Source organism: Amblyomma americanum, chromosome 2 (assembly GCF_052857255.1).
Source record: "Amblyomma americanum isolate KBUSLIRL-KWMA chromosome 2, ASM5285725v1, whole genome shotgun sequence".
In the NCBI taxonomy this organism is placed as follows: domain Eukaryota; kingdom Metazoa; phylum Arthropoda; class Arachnida; order Ixodida; family Ixodidae; genus Amblyomma; species Amblyomma americanum.
In genome coordinates, this window is record NC_135498.1 from 66,909,161 (window position 1) to 66,929,458 (window position 20,298).

At 54.3% G+C, this 20,298-nt stretch overlaps 1 protein-coding gene across 1 annotated transcript in view; it reads right to left on the minus strand.

The window, feature by feature from the left end:
- Positions 1-19,213, minus strand: part of nmo (serine/threonine-protein kinase nemo) — an 87,583-nt gene extending 68,370 nt beyond the window's left edge. Inside the window, exons 1-2 of the mRNA XM_077654529.1 lie at positions 19,107-19,213; positions 18,720-19,011 (exon numbers count right to left, since the gene is read on the minus strand). Of these exons, the coding sequence (XP_077510655.1) occupies positions 18,720-18,895 (176 nt within the window). The 5' untranslated portion in view covers positions 18,896-19,011; positions 19,107-19,213. The remainder of the gene's footprint in view (positions 1-18,719; positions 19,012-19,106) is intronic.
- Positions 19,214-20,298: the final 1,085 nt, after the last annotated feature.

Consider the following 20,298-nt stretch of genomic DNA (forward strand, 5'->3'; position numbering starts at 1 on the left):
CACGGGACTCCGCAAATAGCCCGGTGACGCGAGCATTCTTGAACATCGGGGCCGGACGCCCGCAAAGTGACCCGTTGGCCAGTCGCCCGTATACGCAGCGATGCCCGGTCCCGAGCGAGGCCAAGGTGAAATATGCCCAGCTGCTGAGAAAAAAACGGGCCTCACTCGACGACAACGCCTGCCCCCGCCCATTCGGATTCTCTTTGGAAAGTGCGAATGCACGATTTTTTTTTTTGCTTTCCGCCTTATTGTACCTGTGTTTTGATTTGTTTCTTTGCTCACTCCTGCTTGGACTGCAGGAGGAGTCTGCAGAACAGTTAAAAAAAAATAAAGCGTGCGAGACTGGCGACATTGCGCAACGACACCTCAACTACGCTGAGTGCAGCTCGTGAGCCTCTAATTATACTTCCCGTGTTCAAAGCCTGGCGCACAGTGCGTCATCCGGTGGGGCCTTCCAATCGGCACGGGCAAAGGGAGATCTGTGCGAGCTCGGGGTCATACAGCCATCTGTCTCTCTCTGGGAGGATCCATCATTCCAAGCTCGGAGCAAAAACTTCCGGGTGGAACACGAAACATTTACACCACCACCGCGGCGAACAAACAGCGCGCCGAGCTGATGCTGCATTTCTAGACAGACGAAATCTCAAAGCGGTCCCAAGAGGGGAGGAGAGCCGAGCCCCCCATCGCGAGAGGAAAGTCACGCTGCGGTGCGGTGTTCCGGGGCGCGGAGCCAGGAATGCGGCTGGAAGAGTTGAGCCAAGAGAGGGGGAAAGAGGTTGGAGGCCACAAAGACCACGTCACCGCCAGAGATGACGGCGCGCCAGTGAAACAAAAAATACGCGCGGCGGGGTTTTCCGCCTCTGGCGCGGCCGGCCGGCCGCTCCGGACCGGGACAAAGGCCCCCATCGAGCGCGGGGCTTGGATAATCACAAAGAGTGCGGGGGAGCGAGGGATTGGGACCAGGGCTTAGGAACGGGACTCGCGCTGAAGAATGGAAAACCATTCCATTCACGCCGATTATCCGACTAGGTGCGGGGAAACGGGGGGGACCGACGAAGAGAAAGGGATAGGAATTACGGACAGCCAGTCAGAGCACATTAAAGAACGGCCGAAGTACGGTGGGAGCCGCAAAAACGTGCACGCGACACAACTGACACCTCGCGCACTTGTGTAACAGCAACGGAGAGGAGGCCGGCCACGCGCCCGTGCGTCGACACGAGGCCGTGACATCGCGGAAAGCGAGCCTCCTCGTAGTGATGCGGTGGAAAAAGAAACAAAAAAGGCTCCCTCCTCCGCTGGATGCGTGGCGGCCGCGTGAGCGCTCACGCGCCCTTATCTTGGGCGTTATGCAAATCGCTCGCCACTATACCCTCGGCTAACCGACGCGCAAATGAGACGGCAGAGGGCCGCGCGCGCTGGGTCCGGGCAGCTTGGACGGCGACGCGAGGTGACGGTGGAGCCAGCAGAGAGCGTGGGCTCAGAGCCGCCAACGAGCCCGTGGTTGCCACCCCGACGGAGGCACGTGTGCCGCCGCGTGACCCCGGAGACAAAGCCCGGTGGAGAACGAGGAGTCACCGGCCCGCCGCGTGCCGCGCAGATCGCAGCAGCAGCGAGACGACGCACCCAGCCGTCCTTCGGCGAAGAAAATCGCGTTGGAGCAGAGCACACTGCCGCCGCTTGCCAGCTGTACAGTTGAGGCAAGGCAGAGAACAATGTGGAAGGCTAAACCAACGCGTAACAGCTTTCACTGATTAATGTGCGACGCCGGAAAGCGTAGCTGTATTTCTTTATTATTATTATTAGCCCAGGGAACTTGAGTTTCTCGCTCAAGATTGAACGCGAGGCTTCTCCAGCCGCGCTGTAGCAGCTCGCCCAGCCGAGCTTCCCAGCCTACTTCCGCACCGCGCCAGTGGGCCTCAACCGTCCACGCTTGGGCGTCAGGCGCGACACCCCGTGGTCGGAAACGGGCGGGCGGGTGCGAAGGTCGGCCCGTTCGGGGAATGCGAAGAGGCGAAGGCCACTGCGCTGGCAGCACGTGCACGGGCGCCCAGCGAACAGAGACGGCGCTCTTTGCATAACACCGAGCGGCAGTCACGCGGAAGCACCGGCGGCCGTAAACACGTGTCGACGAACGCGCTCCCGTCGGCGGCGGCGGCACGGGGCAGCGGCCGCTCTTTCCGCACCGCGGGACACAGGAGGAGCGGCCAGTAAACAACACCGGCGCACGCACACGGGCAATGAGCAGCAGCTCTGCTGCCGCTGGGGTCGACACGCGAGGTTTCTCCCTCCCGTCCCAGACGGCCAGGCACACGGAACGAGAGTTTTACAAAACCGCCTCAACTGCTGCGCTTACGCAAGGCGCCATCGAATGCAGACACCGACGCATCTCGCCCAGCCCGAATCGTAGGTGCGCTGTCTACGGATACCTTGAACGCACCTATGCGCGGGTCACTTGTTCTACTACTCTTGCCACTGATGCTCATGCCCGGAGGCCACAAGTACACAGTGGGCGGCTGCGAAAGAAGCGCCGGCGACGCGCCACCAGTACTCGTCTAGTCGAGACAAGGCCAACACGTGCGCTCGCTGTTGTTGCTGCTTCGTTGCCGCAGACGGGGACGGCGCATGCAGCAGCAGCAGCAGCAGTAGTGGGGCACCGCTTTCACCGGCGCAGCACACAATGATCTCACCACCAGGGGGGAAAAGCGACGCCGGACGCGTGCGAGCACTGCTCGTCGACTCCCCATTCTCTCTCTGGCGCTGCAGGACGTCCCGTCTGGAGGTCGCGGGAACGATGACGCCGCGAGGTTAGAGAGATCGGCTGAGTCGCATCCGCTGCTGCTCGTCTATACGAGCCACGGAGACCAGTCACTTAACGTGCACGTCCCCCATTCTCACTCCAGGCGTCGTCGTCTTCGCTTACTACACGGACAGTTCAGAAGCATCACTTGGGAGTGCGGCAACAGATGAGGAGAAAAGTGAAGCGGGGAACCGATAGCCGAAAGGAACAGTAAGGTTAGGAGATGACTGGAAAATCTGCGGGTCCAGAAGGGCCACCTCCCGAAGCGCGACAGGGTTAATTGGCGATCAATGGGGGAGAATCCTTTGTCCCGCACTGGACGTACCCAGGGATGGTGCCGTCCAACGAAGCGCAAAGCTAAAAAAAAAAAAAAAACGTCGTGAAATGAAGGTGCAGGTGCTTTGCGAATCCGGCTCGCTTGCGAGGAATGCGTTGGATATCTTTGTTGCCTCCTTCGATTCGACCCTCGAGATTCAAGAACAGACCGAGCCCGACGCTTGATCGCTTGGCGCGGTCACGCGGGCCTGCGCAGGCTTCTCGCCTGTAAAGCTCTGGTCGGCTAGCTCGCTCTGTGTGGCAAACGAGACAGTGTTTCCACAAGACACGGAAGAGCAGTCGAAGCATGCATATCGCCAGAGATATCGTGAGCGAACATCGCAGACCGTAAAGCGACGGGAAGTTCATCGACCCCACAACGAATATACACCCGCCAACGGCCACGGTCGGCGTCCCGCTAATCGCGCAAGGGCACCGCTGCGGAATATATGCAACAATGGGTGGCCAAGGAAGACGTCATCAACTTTGACTGACATAAAAAAAAAACGATGACACGAAGCGACCACTTAAATCCGTGACCCGACCTCCATCTTAAAACAATGCACACGCACAGCACAGGAGATAAAACGACAGCATAAGTTTGGTCGAAATAAATGTGCGCAGCGGAGCAACTGATGCCGCGCGCATTTCGATCAAACTATAGCTAGATAACTTAAGAACGAAGCGGGAACTGCCCCTGAAAGAAGCCTCTTCAGCCAACTATGTCCACCGATTATCCTCCTTGACCGATCCCCTCGGACCTGCCAGCGTGAAATAGCAGGGGGTGGCAGATTAATCGGGAATAGCCACGGTTTAATCGCAGTAACGGCGGAGCCATGAATATCGGTCGACGCCATTGGCTGGAGGGCCTCCTTTGAGGGGCACCTGCCGCTTCGTTCTTGAGTTGTTGTATCCCTCTATATAGCTAGGCGTTCTCGTGTATCAGAAAGGCGTCGTTGGCACGTCAAAGGATGTTCAGACTGTTGCCAAATTTCTCAAGGAGGTTCCGGTCTTAAAGGACAGTAATTGAGCAGGAGAGAATTTTTACTTTGCGTAGGAATCGAACCCAGTAGCTTCGGAATGCGAGACGAGCACGCTAATCATTGGCCACGTGTGATCGGTAGCTCAAACTGAATAAAGGTGGAAAGGGACTGATCCGTACATGAGTAATGAGCGCGCTAATTAGGAATTAAGGTCGCTGTGTCAGTGCGGAGTAGAATCGATTTTTCTTAGAGGCGGTGTCGAATTTCCTTTTGCCACATCGCTTCATGACTGGCCTCCCAAAGCGCATTTTTCGCTGGATAATCGCCTATTTCCTTAGAATTATTTCTTCGGGCCTTTATCAATATCTAATCGACTATTATGAAGAAACGATCTCAACTGCTCGTGCCGATGAAACCTCCCGAGCGTTCTGGGAGATCCGATCTGCGACCCGAACGCGTCTGAGCGCAGATACGAAAAGCGACAAGGTCGTGGCGTTGTCCTGTGCAATACAGGGCGGTCACAAATAGTCAAATTCAGTCATTTTATTCAGGAAGCAGTAACACATGCCTAGGAGGCAGACATAAAGGCAAATTAATGCCATGACTAATGAACTGTCAATCTAGGAGACAATTCAAATGCGAACACAAACGTAACGATAGAAGGGGTCGGAACACGACGAAATCATTTTTCTGAAAACCGGCACACAGGATTTTGCAAATGACACTGTTTACACCCCAAAGCCATCTAACCTCGCGTAGCTAAAATTTTCCCGCTCTGGTGACCCGCATATTTCGCTTTTCCTATAGTTTCCGTGACGTCAACACACGTCGCGGAAAGAAACGTCTTCGGGCCGCCGCTAGCCCCAAGCGAAAAGTAGCCCAAGGCGAAGCCTCCAAGACGGTGGCCGCCCAAATCTGCGCGCAATCACAGCACCTCTTCCACCGTGTTCGCCCGAAGGGCGCAGGTAGCGAAAGCCCATTCTCGGAAGACGGCGCTTTATTTTCTTAAGTTTTTCTTCCTCAGCCTGACGACGAGTGAGAGAAGGCAAACGGTGTAACACAAATGCGACCCGGGGCGACTACCCGTAACACAATGCAGACACACGCAAAGGAGCACGCGATTCGCAGATTACCACCCGCGCAGGCAGCAGGAGGACGCACAGGCGACGGGGGAGACGACGCCAGCGGAGGCGGCGACAACACGCACGCGAGTGTTCACTGCGTGCGGCTAATCACGGAGACCGCAGAGAAGGAAGGCGAGGGCTGAGGAAGCACTGCCGAGGACGCGCTTCCGCGGAGTGACGAGCGCGGAAGGAGCAGAAAGAAGGATACTCTCTCCTGGCAGTGGATCGCGTGTACCCACACGCCTCAATGTCATCGACAGCCTGTTTACATACAATGAACGAAGCAGAAAAGCCTCTACGTCGCCCTGTCCCGCGCCAGGCGCGGCCACCGTGTCCCCGAGAACACACATGGCCTCACCTTGTGAGTGGCTATTTATTAATAAAAATAACGATGGAAGGAAAAAGATGTTGCTAGCCGCGGCATCCGCCATCGAAACCTGAAGCACCTGAGCTGCGGCTAGCGTGAGAAAAAGGACAGGGAAAAGAAAGGATAGGGCGGCAATATACACTATGTACAAATAGAGAATATGACTGCGTTTTTATGGAGGCAAAACACTAAGGCGCCCGTGTGCTGTGCGATGTCAGTGCACGTTAAAGGTCCCCAGGTGGTCGAAATTATTCCTGAGTCCTCCACCACGGCAGCTTTCTTCCTTTCTTCTTTCTCTTCCTTTATCCCTTCCTTTACGGCGCGGTTCAGGTGTCCGCCGTATGTACGTGAGACAGATACTGCGCCATCTCCTTTCCCCAAGAAACCAATTATTATTATTATTATTATTAAAGAAGAGCGACGCGCGAAGCAAGCGCTGGGTGCGAAAAGGTACAAGCAAGGTGTCACCTGCTGCGCGCTTGCATCGAGACAAAGTACAGGTCACGTGAGCGCACCCACACGCGAGAAAAACAGCTCGTTCTTTATTAACTAACAGGCCCGTGTAATACACCAACCGGAGGACCTTCATGGGTATTGAGTAAGAATCCGCTCTGCATGGCAGCTGAAAAGCGCCGGACTGGCTTCCGAGCCGCAGCATCCCCAGGAAGGAAAGAAAGCCAACATGGCGACGTCGCTCGAGCAACGTTCTGCGGCGCGGCAACAGCGCTATCAGATGAAGGCAATAGGGGGGGGGGGGGGGGGGGGGGGGCAGTGCGATTTCGCCCGAGTCCTACAGTCTCCAAGGAGAAGAGACCGGGGGTAGGACGCCCCGGCAACCGGCAGCGATCGGAGGCGGCAGCAGGGAGCGCGCGGGGGACCCCGTCGGAGGAGCTAAAAGCGTGGAGGACCCCTCCGCGCGCCGGCGGCAAGGACGACTCGCATCGACGCGAGGGCGTCGCCTTGAACGGACACGACGCGATGGGGAGAGAGAGAACACTCAGAGCCTGCCAGCCTGCCTCCCATGCTTCTCGGCTGTGAACGAGCGCGGCTGAACGCCGCCGAATACCACCGCCGCGTTTACCACACTATACAGGGGCCAAGGGAGCGACAGAACAGAGGAGGAAACAGGGAAAGGTCGGCAGAAGGAAGCGGCACTGCAATGGCGAGAATTACAGCACCGCTGTGCACGGCTTTCCGACACTGCCAAGGTCATGGCCACATAGTGATCTGCAGACACGCCACACGCGCGCATGGCTCCGCACAGTCGAATGCTTTAAGGGGTTCACAACCTAATCATTTCATTGTAACTGCGCACCTGCGCTGCAAGAGGTCTACAGTTTCACTGAACGAGAAAATAAAGGAGGGTGGGGAGGGGTAAGCACAGGCTTACTTAGGGAACCCGGGTATATATTAAAAAGAAATAAACCAGCGCTATGCGCCTGGAGGCGATTCAGCAATGGCGACGCGAAACAAGCCCCCAAAAATGTGTGAATATTGCGGAATTAAGAGTCGCCAATGACGCGCTCTTTTGAATAGTTGGCACTGTGCACGCGAACGAACCCAGACGGGTCATCCAAGCACTAATACCGACGATCGCAGACGCACTTCCCACACGCAGGGCTGTTCTCTTCCCAGCAGCTGCACCGAGCTGAGGTCCAAACTCCTCACTCGCCAGTCTGGGACAACAAGACACACGCACACCCTCGTTAGCCGGACAGAAACGTGCCGATACACCGAGCTAGCTCCTTCCAGCAGGAGCAACACTGGGTATACTAGCTAGCTGGCAGCTGCCGAATGCAAACACAGAATGCACCCTATCACACGCAGTGCAAGTGGACCAGACTGCCCCGCCGAGGCGGCCGTTAGCACAGAGGGGTAGTAGGCTGGCTACGGTCCACATTTTCCTCGTTGCAACCCCTCCCCAAACTCTCCTCTCAACGGCTATAATAATCAGAAGCGCGAACGGAAATAAAAAACAAAGACTGCACACACCCGCGGCGGTCGGGGCAGATAACGGCCGATCGATGCGCGACACGCCCTGGAGCGAGACTGAGCGGCCGTCGTCCGCGATGTGCAAAGCGCCGAGACAAACTAAAACGGAGTACAATGCGTGCCTCCATTTAACGCTGCGTGGCATAACACGCCTTCCTCGGTGGCGGGTGGTAAATTTATTTAAGCCTTAATCGCCGCGGCTCGTTCCCCTGATGGCCACACTGTTGCTGCCGCCGGACAATGAGTGAGCGTTACGCTCACCACGGTCCCAGCTCGACTCGAATTACGCACTAGTTAGCTCCGGTTAGTCGAGGAGATTCTCTCCGTGGCGAGCGTTCGGTTACGACAAAGACAACGTCTACACCAAAGCCGGGGAGAGAGAGAGAGAGAGAAAAGGAGAAAAGAACACAAATATCAGTCCAAGGATGCGAGGGATGTTGGCATCCTTGGCGAAGTGATGGCCGCGTCGAAGCGGCCTGTAATCTGAGAAAAACTCGGTGTCATCAATTGCGAGATCAGTATCTGAACGGGAACGCAGATACGAGATGAAAACAGCTGCGACAGAGACTGCAGCACCAAAAAAATTCACGACAATAAGATGCAGGATTCCCAACTTGAGAAGGGTTATATATATATATATATATATATATATATATATATATATATATATATATATATATATATATATATATATATATATATATATATATATATATATATATATTGGCAGACAAGTTAAATGAAATGAGGGGCCCGTTTTGACAAATTTATGAAGGGAGCTAACAGTCACCGAAACCAAGGTGCATAGGGGAATGTTAATTTTTTTTTTATGTGTTATGCTTATCAGTGGGATAATAATACTTGGATTAATAAATAGCTTAAAGAAAATTACTTATAAAGCAGCAGAAAAAACAACCATGCCGCCGGTGGGATCCGAACCCACGACCTCCGAATATCGCGTCCGGTGCTCTTACCAACTGAGCTACGGCGACGGCTGTCCAATCTGCTGCTCTCGTGGGTATTTAAGTTTACTGGGTGTAAGCGAGCCTTGAGAGTGTTCACCAGCGCCACCCTCGACCATAGCGGCGGACGTAGCACGTCCTGTAATACCGCGAGCGTGACGTAGAACGTCATCTAACGGCGAGTGCGGAAACTGTGCGAGAGCCCTCTTATGCTACCTATGGCATCAAGACTGCCAGAACCGAGACCCTCGTTAAGCTATTAGCAGACAAGTTAAATGAAATGAGGGGCCCGTTTTGACAAATTTATGAAGGGAGCTAACAGTCACCGAAACCAAGGTGCATAGGGGAATGTTAATTTTTTTTTTTTATGTGTTATGCTTATCAGTGGGATAATAATACTTGGATTAATAAATAGCTTAAAGAAAATTACTTATAAAGCAGCAGAAAAAACAACCATGCCGCCGGTGGGATCCGAACCCACGACCTCCGAATATCGCGTCCGGTGCTCTTACCAACTGAGCTACGGCGACGGCTGTCCAATCTGCTGCTCTCGTGGGTATTTAAGTTTACTGGGTGTAAGCGAGCCTTGAGAGTGTTCACCAGCGCCACCCTCGACCATAGCGGCGGACGTAGCACGTCCTGTAATACCGCGAGCGTGACGTAGAACGTCATCTAACGGCGAGTGCGGAAACTGTGCGAGAGCCCTCTTATGCTACCTATGGCATCAAGACTGCCAGAACCGAGACCCTCGTTAAGCTATTAGCAGACAAGTTAAATGAAATGAGGGGCCCGTTTTGACAAATTTATGAAGGGAGCTAACAGTCACCGAAACCAAGGTGCATAGGGGAATGTTAATTTTTTTTTTATGTGTTATGCTTATCAGTGGGATAATAATACTTGGATTAATAAATAGCTTAAAGAAAATTACTTATAAAGCAGCAGAAAAAACAACCATGCCGCCGGTGGGATCCGAACCCACGACCTCCGAATATCGCGTCCGGTGCTCTTACCAACTGAGCTACGGCGACGGCTGTCCAATCTGCTGCTCTCGTGGGTATTTAAGTTTACTGGGTGTAAGCGAGCCTTGAGAGTGTTCACCAGCGCCACCCTCGACCATAGCGGCGGACGTAGCACGTCCTGTAATACCGCGAGCGTGACGTAGAACGTCATCTAACGGCGAGTGCGGAAACTGTGCGAGAGCCCTCTTATGCTACCTATGGCATCAAGACTGCCAGGTCGTGGGTTCGGATCCCACCGGCGGCATGGTTGTTTTTTCTGCTGCTTTATAAGTAATTTTCTTTAAGCTATTTATTAATCCAAGTATTATTATCCCACTGATAAGCATAACACATAAAAAAAAAAAATTAACATTCCCCTATGCACCTTGGTTTCGGTGACTGTTAGCTCCCTTCATAAATTTGTCAAAACGGGCCCCTCATTTCATTTAACTTGTCTGCTAATAGCTTAACGAGGGTCTCGGTTCTGGCAGTCTTGATGCCATAGGTAGCATAAGAGGGCTCTCGCACAGTTTCCGCACTCGCCGTTAGATGACGTTCTACGTCACGCTCGCGGTATTACAGGACGTGCTACGTCCGCCGCTATGGTCGAGGGTGGCGCTGGTGAACACTCTCAAGGCTCGCTTACACCCAGTAAACTTAAATACCCACGAGAGCAGCAGATTGGACAGCCGTCGCCGTAGCTCAGTTGGTAAGAGCACCGGACGCGATATTCGGAGGTCGTGGGTTCGGATCCCACCGGCGGCATGGTTGTTTTTTCTGCTGCTTTATAAGTAATTTTCTTTAAGCTATTTATTAATCCAAGTATTATTATCCCACTGATAAGCATAACACATAAAAAAAAAATTAACATTCCCCTATGCACCTTGGTTTCGGTGACTGTTAGCTCCCTTCATAAATTTGTCAAAACGGGCCCCTCATTTCATTTAACTTGTCTGCTAATAGCTTAACGAGGGTCTCGGTTCTGGCAGTCTTGATGCCATAGGTAGCATAAGAGGGCTCTCGCACAGTTTCCGCACTCGCCGTTAGATGACGTTCTACGTCACGCTCGCGGTATTACAGGACGTGCTACGTCCGCCGCTATGGTCGAGGGTGGCGCTGGTGAACACTCTCAAGGCTCGCTTACACCCAGTAAACTTAAATACCCACGAGAGCAGCAGATTGGACAGCCGTCGCCGTAGCTCAGTTGGTAAGAGCACCGGACGCGATATTCGGAGGTCGTGGGTTCGGATCCCACCGGCGGCATGGTTGTTTTTTCTGCTGCTTTATAAGTAATTTTCTTTAAGCTATTTATTAATCCAAGTATTATTATCCCACTGATAAGCATAACACATAAAAAAAAAATTAACATTCCCCTATGCACCTTGGTTTCGGTGACTGTTAGCTCCCTTCATAAATATAAATATATATATATATATATATATATATATATATATATATATATATATATATATATATATATATATATATATATATATATATATATATATATATATATATATATATATATAGACTACAACAAACGAAACAGCGTGGAATACGCCTTTCACTAGATTACGCGATTTGACGCTCGCAGAATCAAGAAACGACTGCGTCCAGTCTGCGCTCGCACTGCCTCCCCGTCCGCTTTAATTAATCGTCGTTTGCTTCGCAACTCCTTCGCAGCACCCCATGCATCGAGCAAAAAGCAGCTTAGGAGTCCCACGTACGTGTGTGTGTGTGGAGGGGGGTTGTTGTCGACTCTCGTGTAGGTATAGGCATGTGTAAGCAGCCTTGCACGCACAATTCCTCCTCGTGTATTCCTGTATACAGTAGTAGGCAAGCAGCTCATCCTTCCCTCTTCCTGCTTTATCCCTCCATCCCTTTTTATTTCCAGTTGTTCAGGTGGCTGGCTTACATGGGGCAGTTCTGCGTCCCGCTACTTTTATGAGACTAAATATGTACCACTACTTTACTGTGAGGAGGAGTCTGTGTTGGCTGCTCACAAGCGCAGAAAACCCGACTTGGCCGCCTCTGCCGAGGACAGCCACGAGCGGAGATTGTTTGCCGCAGGCATCGAAATATTGATCAGCGCAGCAGGCAGCGCCGTCCGCGCTATCGGGGCCCCTCCACGAAAACGCCTCATGAATTTTAAACAGGCCGCCAGAACGTTATTTATACACGCACCCGGATGATCCAGCGCCCCGCGGTCGCCGAAAATACACTACATGGGAAACATAATTACGAGAGCACAAGCAGGCTGACGTCATCATTGCTAAGAACGGAACAATTGCCCAAGAGTCGTGCGCGAAAAGTCGTTTAGATGCGGAAATCTGTCAGCTTTTCTCCGCGAGGCTTGTTTTCCAACCGAAAGGTCCCGTCCCCTGACGACACTCTCGCATTCTATGCGGAAATGCAAAGAAGTCAGCTTTCCTCAACTCGGGAATGTCTCCAGTCAACTTCAAGATGGCCCCCAGAGAGCTGTGAGAAGACTACAGTGGTAAAATATAGAAAAGGGGATCGCGGTCAACCTTCTTGTTTAGTTGTCTGTGTACCCACAGTGCCAGTAGGACATTACAGCGGGGAGAACGGGTAAAATACAGAGTAAAAAAAAAAACGCAGGTGCAGGTGGACTACATCAAAAATCATAATACGCTGAGACGAATCAATTCAGCATAGAAACAAATGAATAATTTCACACGACAGTTGCGACAGCACTACCAAGTCGATTCCGTTCCCGGATAGTTCGGGGGAAAGAACGACAGAGATCTGTTCTGCAATAAATTTCTTCCACCTTGTTTACTTTACATGATACGAAATGTAATTAGGACTAAGCATGCAGCAGATGCTAGGCAGGAAATAGATGAAGTGGGCTGGCAAGAGTGGGCTCTGCTCATGCTAAACTTTCTGTAAAAAACTTGTGCTGAACAGTGACCCCGCACACTCTAAATTCCCCCCTTCACCTCTCTCTCCCCACCCCTGGCCCGAACAACCCATTCCCCAGGGCGCGGCGACAAAGGCCGGTCTCCCTCCTTATCCCGCCTAGCCTCTGCTGCAGGCAGCGTGTGACAATCCGGAGTTTTAATTCCCACGAAGAGTGTTGCGCGAGTTCGAGACCTTTTGGTTAAAAAATAAGCCCTGCGTAGAAGCTGACTTGCACGTTTTCGCAAATGGTCAGTTCCCTCACGAAACAAACAAAAAAAAAACCGGGGACACACTGTAAGCAATTCACCACTCAGTTGCAAAGCAAATCATGCCGTCTGGAGATTTTTTTTTTTTAATAAATACTACACATGTGCCACAGGACTCAGGTCCTCGCAGATAAACAGGTGAACGGGGGCAGTGCTCGGCTACGACATTACGCGACGCCGTTTACCCGTCACGCGGAAAGGTGTTGCTCTAAAATAATAATAATAATAATTGGTTTTTTGGGGGAAAGGAATTGGCGCAGTATCTGTCTCATATATCGATGGACACCTGAACCACGCCGTAAGGGAAGGGATTGAAAGGAGGGAGTGAAAGAAGAAAGGAAGAAGAGGTGCCGTAGTGGAGGGCTCCGGTATAATTTCGACCACCTGGGGATATTTAACGTGCACTGACATCGCACAGCACACGGGCGCCTTAGCGTTTTTCCTCCATAAAAACGCAGCCGCCGCGGTCGGGTTCGAACCCGGGAACTCCGGATCACTGCTCTAAAAAGAAAAAAAAAAAGTCTACTCTCGCAAGCATGTGGAGCAGCACTCTGAACTCCACCTCCAGTCGGTGCTCAGTGACAGTCCACGTGCAAGTAATCCCGTTGGGAGCACCTGGCGGACACCGTCACGGCAGCAACTCGACGCTCTCCTCATGCCGGCAACCCCGGAGAGTAGAGCAGGGTGCGGAACTAGTCCGACGACCTTCGGAGGGAGGCAAGACAACGCGCAGTCGTCGCCCCCTCTATCGCCGTCCCCGGGTCACGCACAGCTAATCAGACGATCCCTCGTTCCTCCCCTCCAGCGGCGTAGACAACGAACGGGTGCAGTTGCATTTCGGCCACAAGAAGAGACGCTTCCCGACAGCGGACGAAATGTATTGGCAGAACCACCAGCTATGCGGCACCCAGCAACAAGCGAGAAATTTTACATGCGAGAAGAATCGTCCTAAACCCCACTCTTCAAGTGACCTTGCGAAGTCGGTGTGTTTGCGTCAGTTTCTTTGCAATTGCCAGTCCGTCAACCGCCACACTCGCAGCTGCAGTAGCAATTATCCGCTCTGCTGTGACGGTGCCGACATTTGCATATCACTTTATTTTTGTCATTTAGATTCTCAATCTAGGTTGCTCACAACCCGTTGGGCCGGTTGTGATGATGTCACAACGCCACGTGACTTCTCTACCAGTCATTAATTAAACTGCCACCTGCCACGGTGGGCAGGCTGCCATGACGTCACGTGACCTCTCTCGACAGCGAATCTCGCTGCGCCGGACATCGGCGGGGTTATGTTGTGATGGCAACTCTAATGCTGTCGAATCGAACGAGTTCGCTAGCTACGCTGACAAAGTACTGCGCGGCAGGCGTGTCCTCCACACACTGGTCACGCACATGTGCTGAAGAGAAAAACGGTGGCGTGGAGAACCTTTTTTGGGTTTTTTTCCGCCACGGATCACGGAAGCTACCCTGCGCCCCCATTCATAAAGACATTGCGAGTATGAACAGACAGGCGGGATTAAATACTATTTTCTGGACGATAAACGACTCTTTCGCTGCCGGGCAAACGTCCAACACTGCCAGATTCAGTCACGGAATCGATATCTACCGAGAGCATTAAGCGGAGACAGTTTTCAATGCCCCCTCTTAAAAAGGTCGGGTCAAGAACGATCGAACGACAACCGGGCGAAGGGACAGACGTCTACGCATTCAAATCACATCGAAAGAGGCAAGAAGAGTCCAGTGCCTTTAATTAAAGGCCTAGACGCAAGACCTAGGGCAAGTGTCGGAGGACCGATTTACAGGCGTGGTGGCGGGGTCGGTCGACAAGAAGGAGCTCGCGCCTAATACAACCAACCAAGGGGTGCGCGCGCATGCGCGGTGCGGGAGAGGTGGCGGAACCGGGTTGGCTGGCTGCACCGAACGTGCGTCGACGACTCGCTCCGAGCCGAACAGCGTCCCAATTTACAGCCGCCCATCCACGGGCGCGAGACAAAAAGAACCAGGACAGAAAGCCCACCGCGCGCGAAACGTGAAGAACAAAAAGAAATTTCGAGGAATGCTCGGCCACCGGACCGACCAGCCAGCCCGAAAGCGGCCCAGCCACGGTGCTTCGGCGGCAACAAGGGCGGGCCAGCTTTGGCGGCGAACCGCGCGAAAAGCACCGCCAAACTGGCGTCGGACAGACGCCAAAGAGAAGGCAGACGGAGAAGAAAGGAACCGGAGTGGAGAGAGAGAGAGTGGCTGCCCCGAGGCAAAGCTGCAAAGGCAGCAGACGAAGAAGCAAGCGCGAGACGGCCGCTGCCGAAAAGCCAGAGGGTCTCTCTTGCAGAAGAGGGGCAAGCAGCAGCCGCCAGGCGCAGGCCCGAAGAAGCAGCCCGCCCCACATAACGCCGCGACTGGCCCTTCTCGTTCGGCGAGGATGAACAACCAGAGAGCGCTCTCGGCGAAGAAGACCCGCGAAAATAAAGTAAGTAGTTCACGGCACCACCATGAGCGTCGCAAAGGGAGAGGAGCGGGCCCTAAAGCCGAAGACCCTCGGATCCAGACGACCCGAGCCCCGTGAACCGACCGCCGGGGCAGAAACAGAATGGCGAATCCAAGCGACGCCAGTGGGGCGGCGGCGGCACAACGGATGGATACGCACATACGACCCCTCCGCACGGCGCCGTCACCACGATCAAGAGGCAAATAAAGAGCGTCGGGAAAAGTGCAAGCAGGGAGGCCCTCTCCCCCTTCGACTGCGCGAAGTGGGGGCGCCGCTCTTTTGTCCGCGAGAGACGGGGAATCCCCCCCCGGTGCCAATGGCACGGAGGAACCCCAGTGGAGGGGGCAACGTCGACGACGAAGTGCAGGCAAAACCTGTCGGCCGCTGCCACCCTCCTCCTCTGCCGCCCCGCCCGACTTCCTTCCGAGCCCGCAGTGGTAGGGGGGCGATGCGAACGCATATGTGACCTCCGACCTGGCCGCTCTGTTCGTCTGGCCAACGCCATGCCGACACTGCAGTGCGTGAGACTAGCTCTCTTCGCGGATTTCCGTTGCAGCCACTGGCAAGGAAGAACTTGCTTTGCGGGCCCTATCAGCTAAAAGAAGAAAAAAAAATAAAAACCGCGTTTCATTTCTTTCCTGCGGAAGGGGGGCAGGTTTAACGGCCTTCAACAACCAAATGTTCTTCTCGTTCCCAGACTGCTCTCGCGTTCATTTCTTAAAACGGAATTGGGGAGATGACCACGTCCGCTTCGAACAGTCCCCACCTACCCTCAAATCGCGCGCACAGTGTGGGGAGGTCAGCCGGCGAAAGACCACGATAGTTCCCCACCCCAGGTAGCCTCCAGAATAGACACTGCCAAAAAAGAGAGTCAACTGGGGGCTGAGAACAGGGCTGCAAAGCAGACTTCGAACCAGACGTTTCGGTCGACGAACAGAATCCTCAACGGTACAGGGGCCACCACCGCGGCTGCGACCTAGGCTAGTGGTGGAGGCCCGTCCTGAAACAGTCCGAAAGCTCACCCTCGCCTCAGGAAATAAACATCATAAAAGCAATTACCTGCGGTTAACGCACGCTGCGAATAAGGGTTGCTTACACAAATAGCTAGGCCAACTGACTTCAGTTCACCGGCAGAACGTCTCGCCTCATACGACAGAAGCCGGGTTATGGGTCACTCTTGGAGGGGGTGGTGGTGAATACGTTTTCAACACTCAGAAATCTGAGTTTGGGGGTCCCACCTAAAATATGCATTTGGGGTTCAGAATGGCCTGCCTGTGTAAAATTCCACCCCACCCCAAATTGTCTTCTCCCGACAGAGGACCTGAGTTGTGCTTCGTGGTACTAGGTCAACGTATCACGCTTTCTCAAAAAGCTCGCGCAGGGAACACTTTCTCACGTTCTGCGCTATCAGAAACCAGACGTTTCCTCATCACCTTGCGTCACTAGCAAAACGAGTAGCGTTAAACCAGAATGCAGAAAGAAGCCAATTGATACCCTCCTTTCTAGTGCCTCGGACTAGACGCACCACCACCACCAGCCGACACTTAAGTGCTGCATTCAAGGGAGAGGAAGCCTTCTATACCGGATTAGGAAAACCGCCCCCCTTTCACTTTACCCAGCGTCGGTCACAGGTCGAATTTCAGTCGCCGGAATCTGCCTGTTCGCCATGGGGAGTGGACCTTTTTCGAAGCTGTGCGGTTCCTACCGGCGGAACTGAAAAAACACACGGCATCATAAAGTTGCGGCGGCGAGCGAACGTGCTGCTTGAACTAGAACATTTCGTTAAAAGATTAAGGCCAACTCGTGAACGATACGGTGAAATACCACTACGCTTTCCGCTGCCGCGAGAAAAAACGATCTAAATCGGCGCCCGTGGTATTAATCTAGCAGATAATCGAAGAGCCACTGGTGACGCAGAAGCCGTCTTGGGAAAAAAAGTGCGGCGCGTCAACGGGCATTGGTTTCAGACCTGCCAATATCACGTGATCCAGGAAAAGCGTCGAGGTCAAATCTTCAGGTGCGTACGCGCGCGCGTCAGCCCCGTGGGTTTCGCCGCGCTGGGCAACGGGCTGGCTACCGGGAAATGAAGCTGCTCATTCGGGAACAGCGACCTCGGGTGATGCGCGTTTTCAAGGGCGCAACCCAGAAAACACGCAGATCGACAAACACACTGCAAGATTCGGAGACCCGCGACAACAGCACAAGAATGCAAGACGTGGCCGCTGTAACATGGATATGCGATGAGTCGCACCACGATAACATCGCGACGCCGATCGGTCTACGGAAACCGGAGCGGCTTCTTTGCATAGTGGGATGCACCTGAAGTGCGAAGCGGAACACACCCGTCGAGGCCCTCCAGCGAATGGCATCAACCGATTGTCATCGCGTCGCGCTTAATCCCATTTCACGACGACGTCACCTTGGTGGATTAACCGCGACGCTGCGATAAGCGGTCTGCGCCATAGGCTGGAGTCGTACGGCCGCCAAGCTTGCCCGACGACATCTGTCGTAGGCACGCAGTTACCGTACTTGGCGTGCTTATCGCACGGCGGTGCTAAAACTTAATGACGGCCGAAGAAGGCGCCGGACTGAAAAAAATAAACACGCCAGGAAACGACCGTGCAGTCAAGCCATTGTTCTGGATAGAGAGACAAGGTGCAATGTGCGCACTGCGACATACAGGCGCGGCCTTATCAGAAGTGCGGATCAGTGCCGACGACCAGCAAGCACGGCCGGAGAAGCCGGTGGCCAATGACCTCCGGCGCACGGCAAAATCCGTTCCGCGCAGCCAGCGGGCAGCAGACCGTTACTCACGACAGAGACAACACAGGACCCGCACACTCTTCGCGAGCCACCCCCCCGCCTAATTAGGCCGGCAGCGCAGAATCGCGGGACGCGCGCAACATGGCCAGCAGCTGCCCGGAAAGAAGGAGCTGCAAAAAAATGGGAAGGGGCAGCGTCGTCGCTCGCTGCCCTCCGGTCGCCACGGCGGTGAACGCTGGCGGGGCAGACAGCTGGCTGCGCGAGCGACGACCGTGAAACCGCTGGGCCGTGTCCGCGGCAGAGCCATATCCGCAACCCCTGAGCTGGGCCCCCTTCGAACTCGATCACACTGCAGGGGCCGGCGATCGCCACAAGGAAGGGGGCCAGAATCGGGGAAATTCTGCGCCAGTCGTACCACACAGAGCAACGGGCCTCCGTTTAACAATGTCAGCTATGCTTTGCACTGAAGATAAGGACCCGAGCAACGGCCTCTTCCCCGAAGCGAACGCCGGGTCTCCCTCGTGCGGCTGCGCCTGGACGCCGCACGCGACTTTCGGGTCCTGCGCCTCTTGGACTCCGCGGGCCCCTCCGCTGCACACCCTGGTGCCCGGGGGTCTGCCAAGCCCGGGGTCCCCGGCCGAGCGCAAGGCGCGGGTGCATGACCGGCGCACGCGGGGGCCTTTGGCACGGGCCGCGCTGTTCGTCGCCCCCTCCTGACAAAGGGCGCTTCACAAAGGGCAGTACTCACCAGACGACGCCGAAGGCTCCGTATCCAATGGGTCTGTCCGGCTGGATATCCTGCACCGTGACGGGCGGGTGGTAGAAGGGCTGTGCCGCGGTCAGGATGGCCTGCTGCGGGGCGGCGGCCGTCGCGCCCGTGAACGCGATCACGGGGCGGCCCGAGCGGGCGCCCACCACCGCCATGGTGTCGCCAGACAAAGGCCGATACCCAGCGCGCTGGTGGCGGTACGCGGCCGCTACTCCATCGTCTCCATTGTGGAACACCGGCGGCGGCGGGCCCGAGCTCGACCAACGGCAGCCTGCGGCGATGGCGCAGAACACCTCCAGATCAGTGGGACGACGCTGCTGCTAATTGGGCCGCAATCGGCATCACCCCGCCGCACGCCTCACACACCACGTCCAGAGAAGCACGGCCCGCGACTGATCAGGAACGGGCCACACCGCGGCCGCCGCTGCTGCTGCTGCTGCTTGGCCTGCTCGGGGGAGAGGGGAGACTGCACGGGGAATAGGGGGCGCTCGCGTGCACCGCACCGCGCGACGTGCGCTGCTCCGTGCCTGCACGCTCGCGACGCTGGCGACGCCTGTCGAGAGGCGCTCAAAGCGTGGCCACGCTGTCGTCTGCTGCTGGCTCCTGGCCGAAAAGCAGACGTCGGTTCATTGTCCGAACCAGCTTTGCTTCTGTGTATCGCTTTATCGACGTTGGCCAGACTTGCTCGCGATGCCGCAAATAACGCAGCCGCACGAAACGCTGTACCCAGCGTCGTTTCTGAAATTTATGCGCGGCTAATGACATTCGGGTGTTGTTTAGAGAGGCCGCGAGAGGCAATTGATGTGGCCGACGGAACTCTCAGATGGGTTGTGCTGCAACGCTCTGCGCCTCTCGCGTAAACTGCACAGTACCTCGCCCAAATAAACTTTGTTGGCTCCTTCGAAGCTCAACACTCCTGCTTAGTATGATGAAACCGTGATTTGCGCATCGCCTTTTTAGTTTTGGCATGCACCTCTGAAATGTCAAAAACCTTTATACTGCAACAAATGCTGTGGCGGTCGATTTAGGCACACTACAGAGCGCCGTCGGCAATTTGTAGTCTGCCTATAGGTGTTTCGAAAAAGGGAGTGCCTACTACTACTCCCTCACCAACCTCTTCCTAATCCTTTACCTGTAACCCTCATTTCAGTCAGTAAATTGCTTATCAAAGAAATTTTAGTTGCGTGCATCGTTCTCTGTAATAATGTACAGTACGTACGTTAGTACACATCGATCACCACATGTGGTATTCGCCTGCGACCGCTAAATAATTAATTTATAATTGAATTTCTTCTCTCACGCAGTGATCAAACGGCGAAGCAGGGGTTTTTTTCATGCCTCATGTGACCTAGCTGTACTTAACTCTGACGTCAGAGCCGTCGTTCGGATTCTGTATTCAGTGTAGCTCAGCTGTTCAAACTGTTTCAAACCGTGCTCTCCACTGGCAGCTGAATGACGCATCGGGCCCCCGAGCGACCTGGGAAACGCGTTTCAGAAATAAATTCCGTTGCAACGGAGATGGGGCAACACGTACATAGCGGAGCAGACGACAATTAAG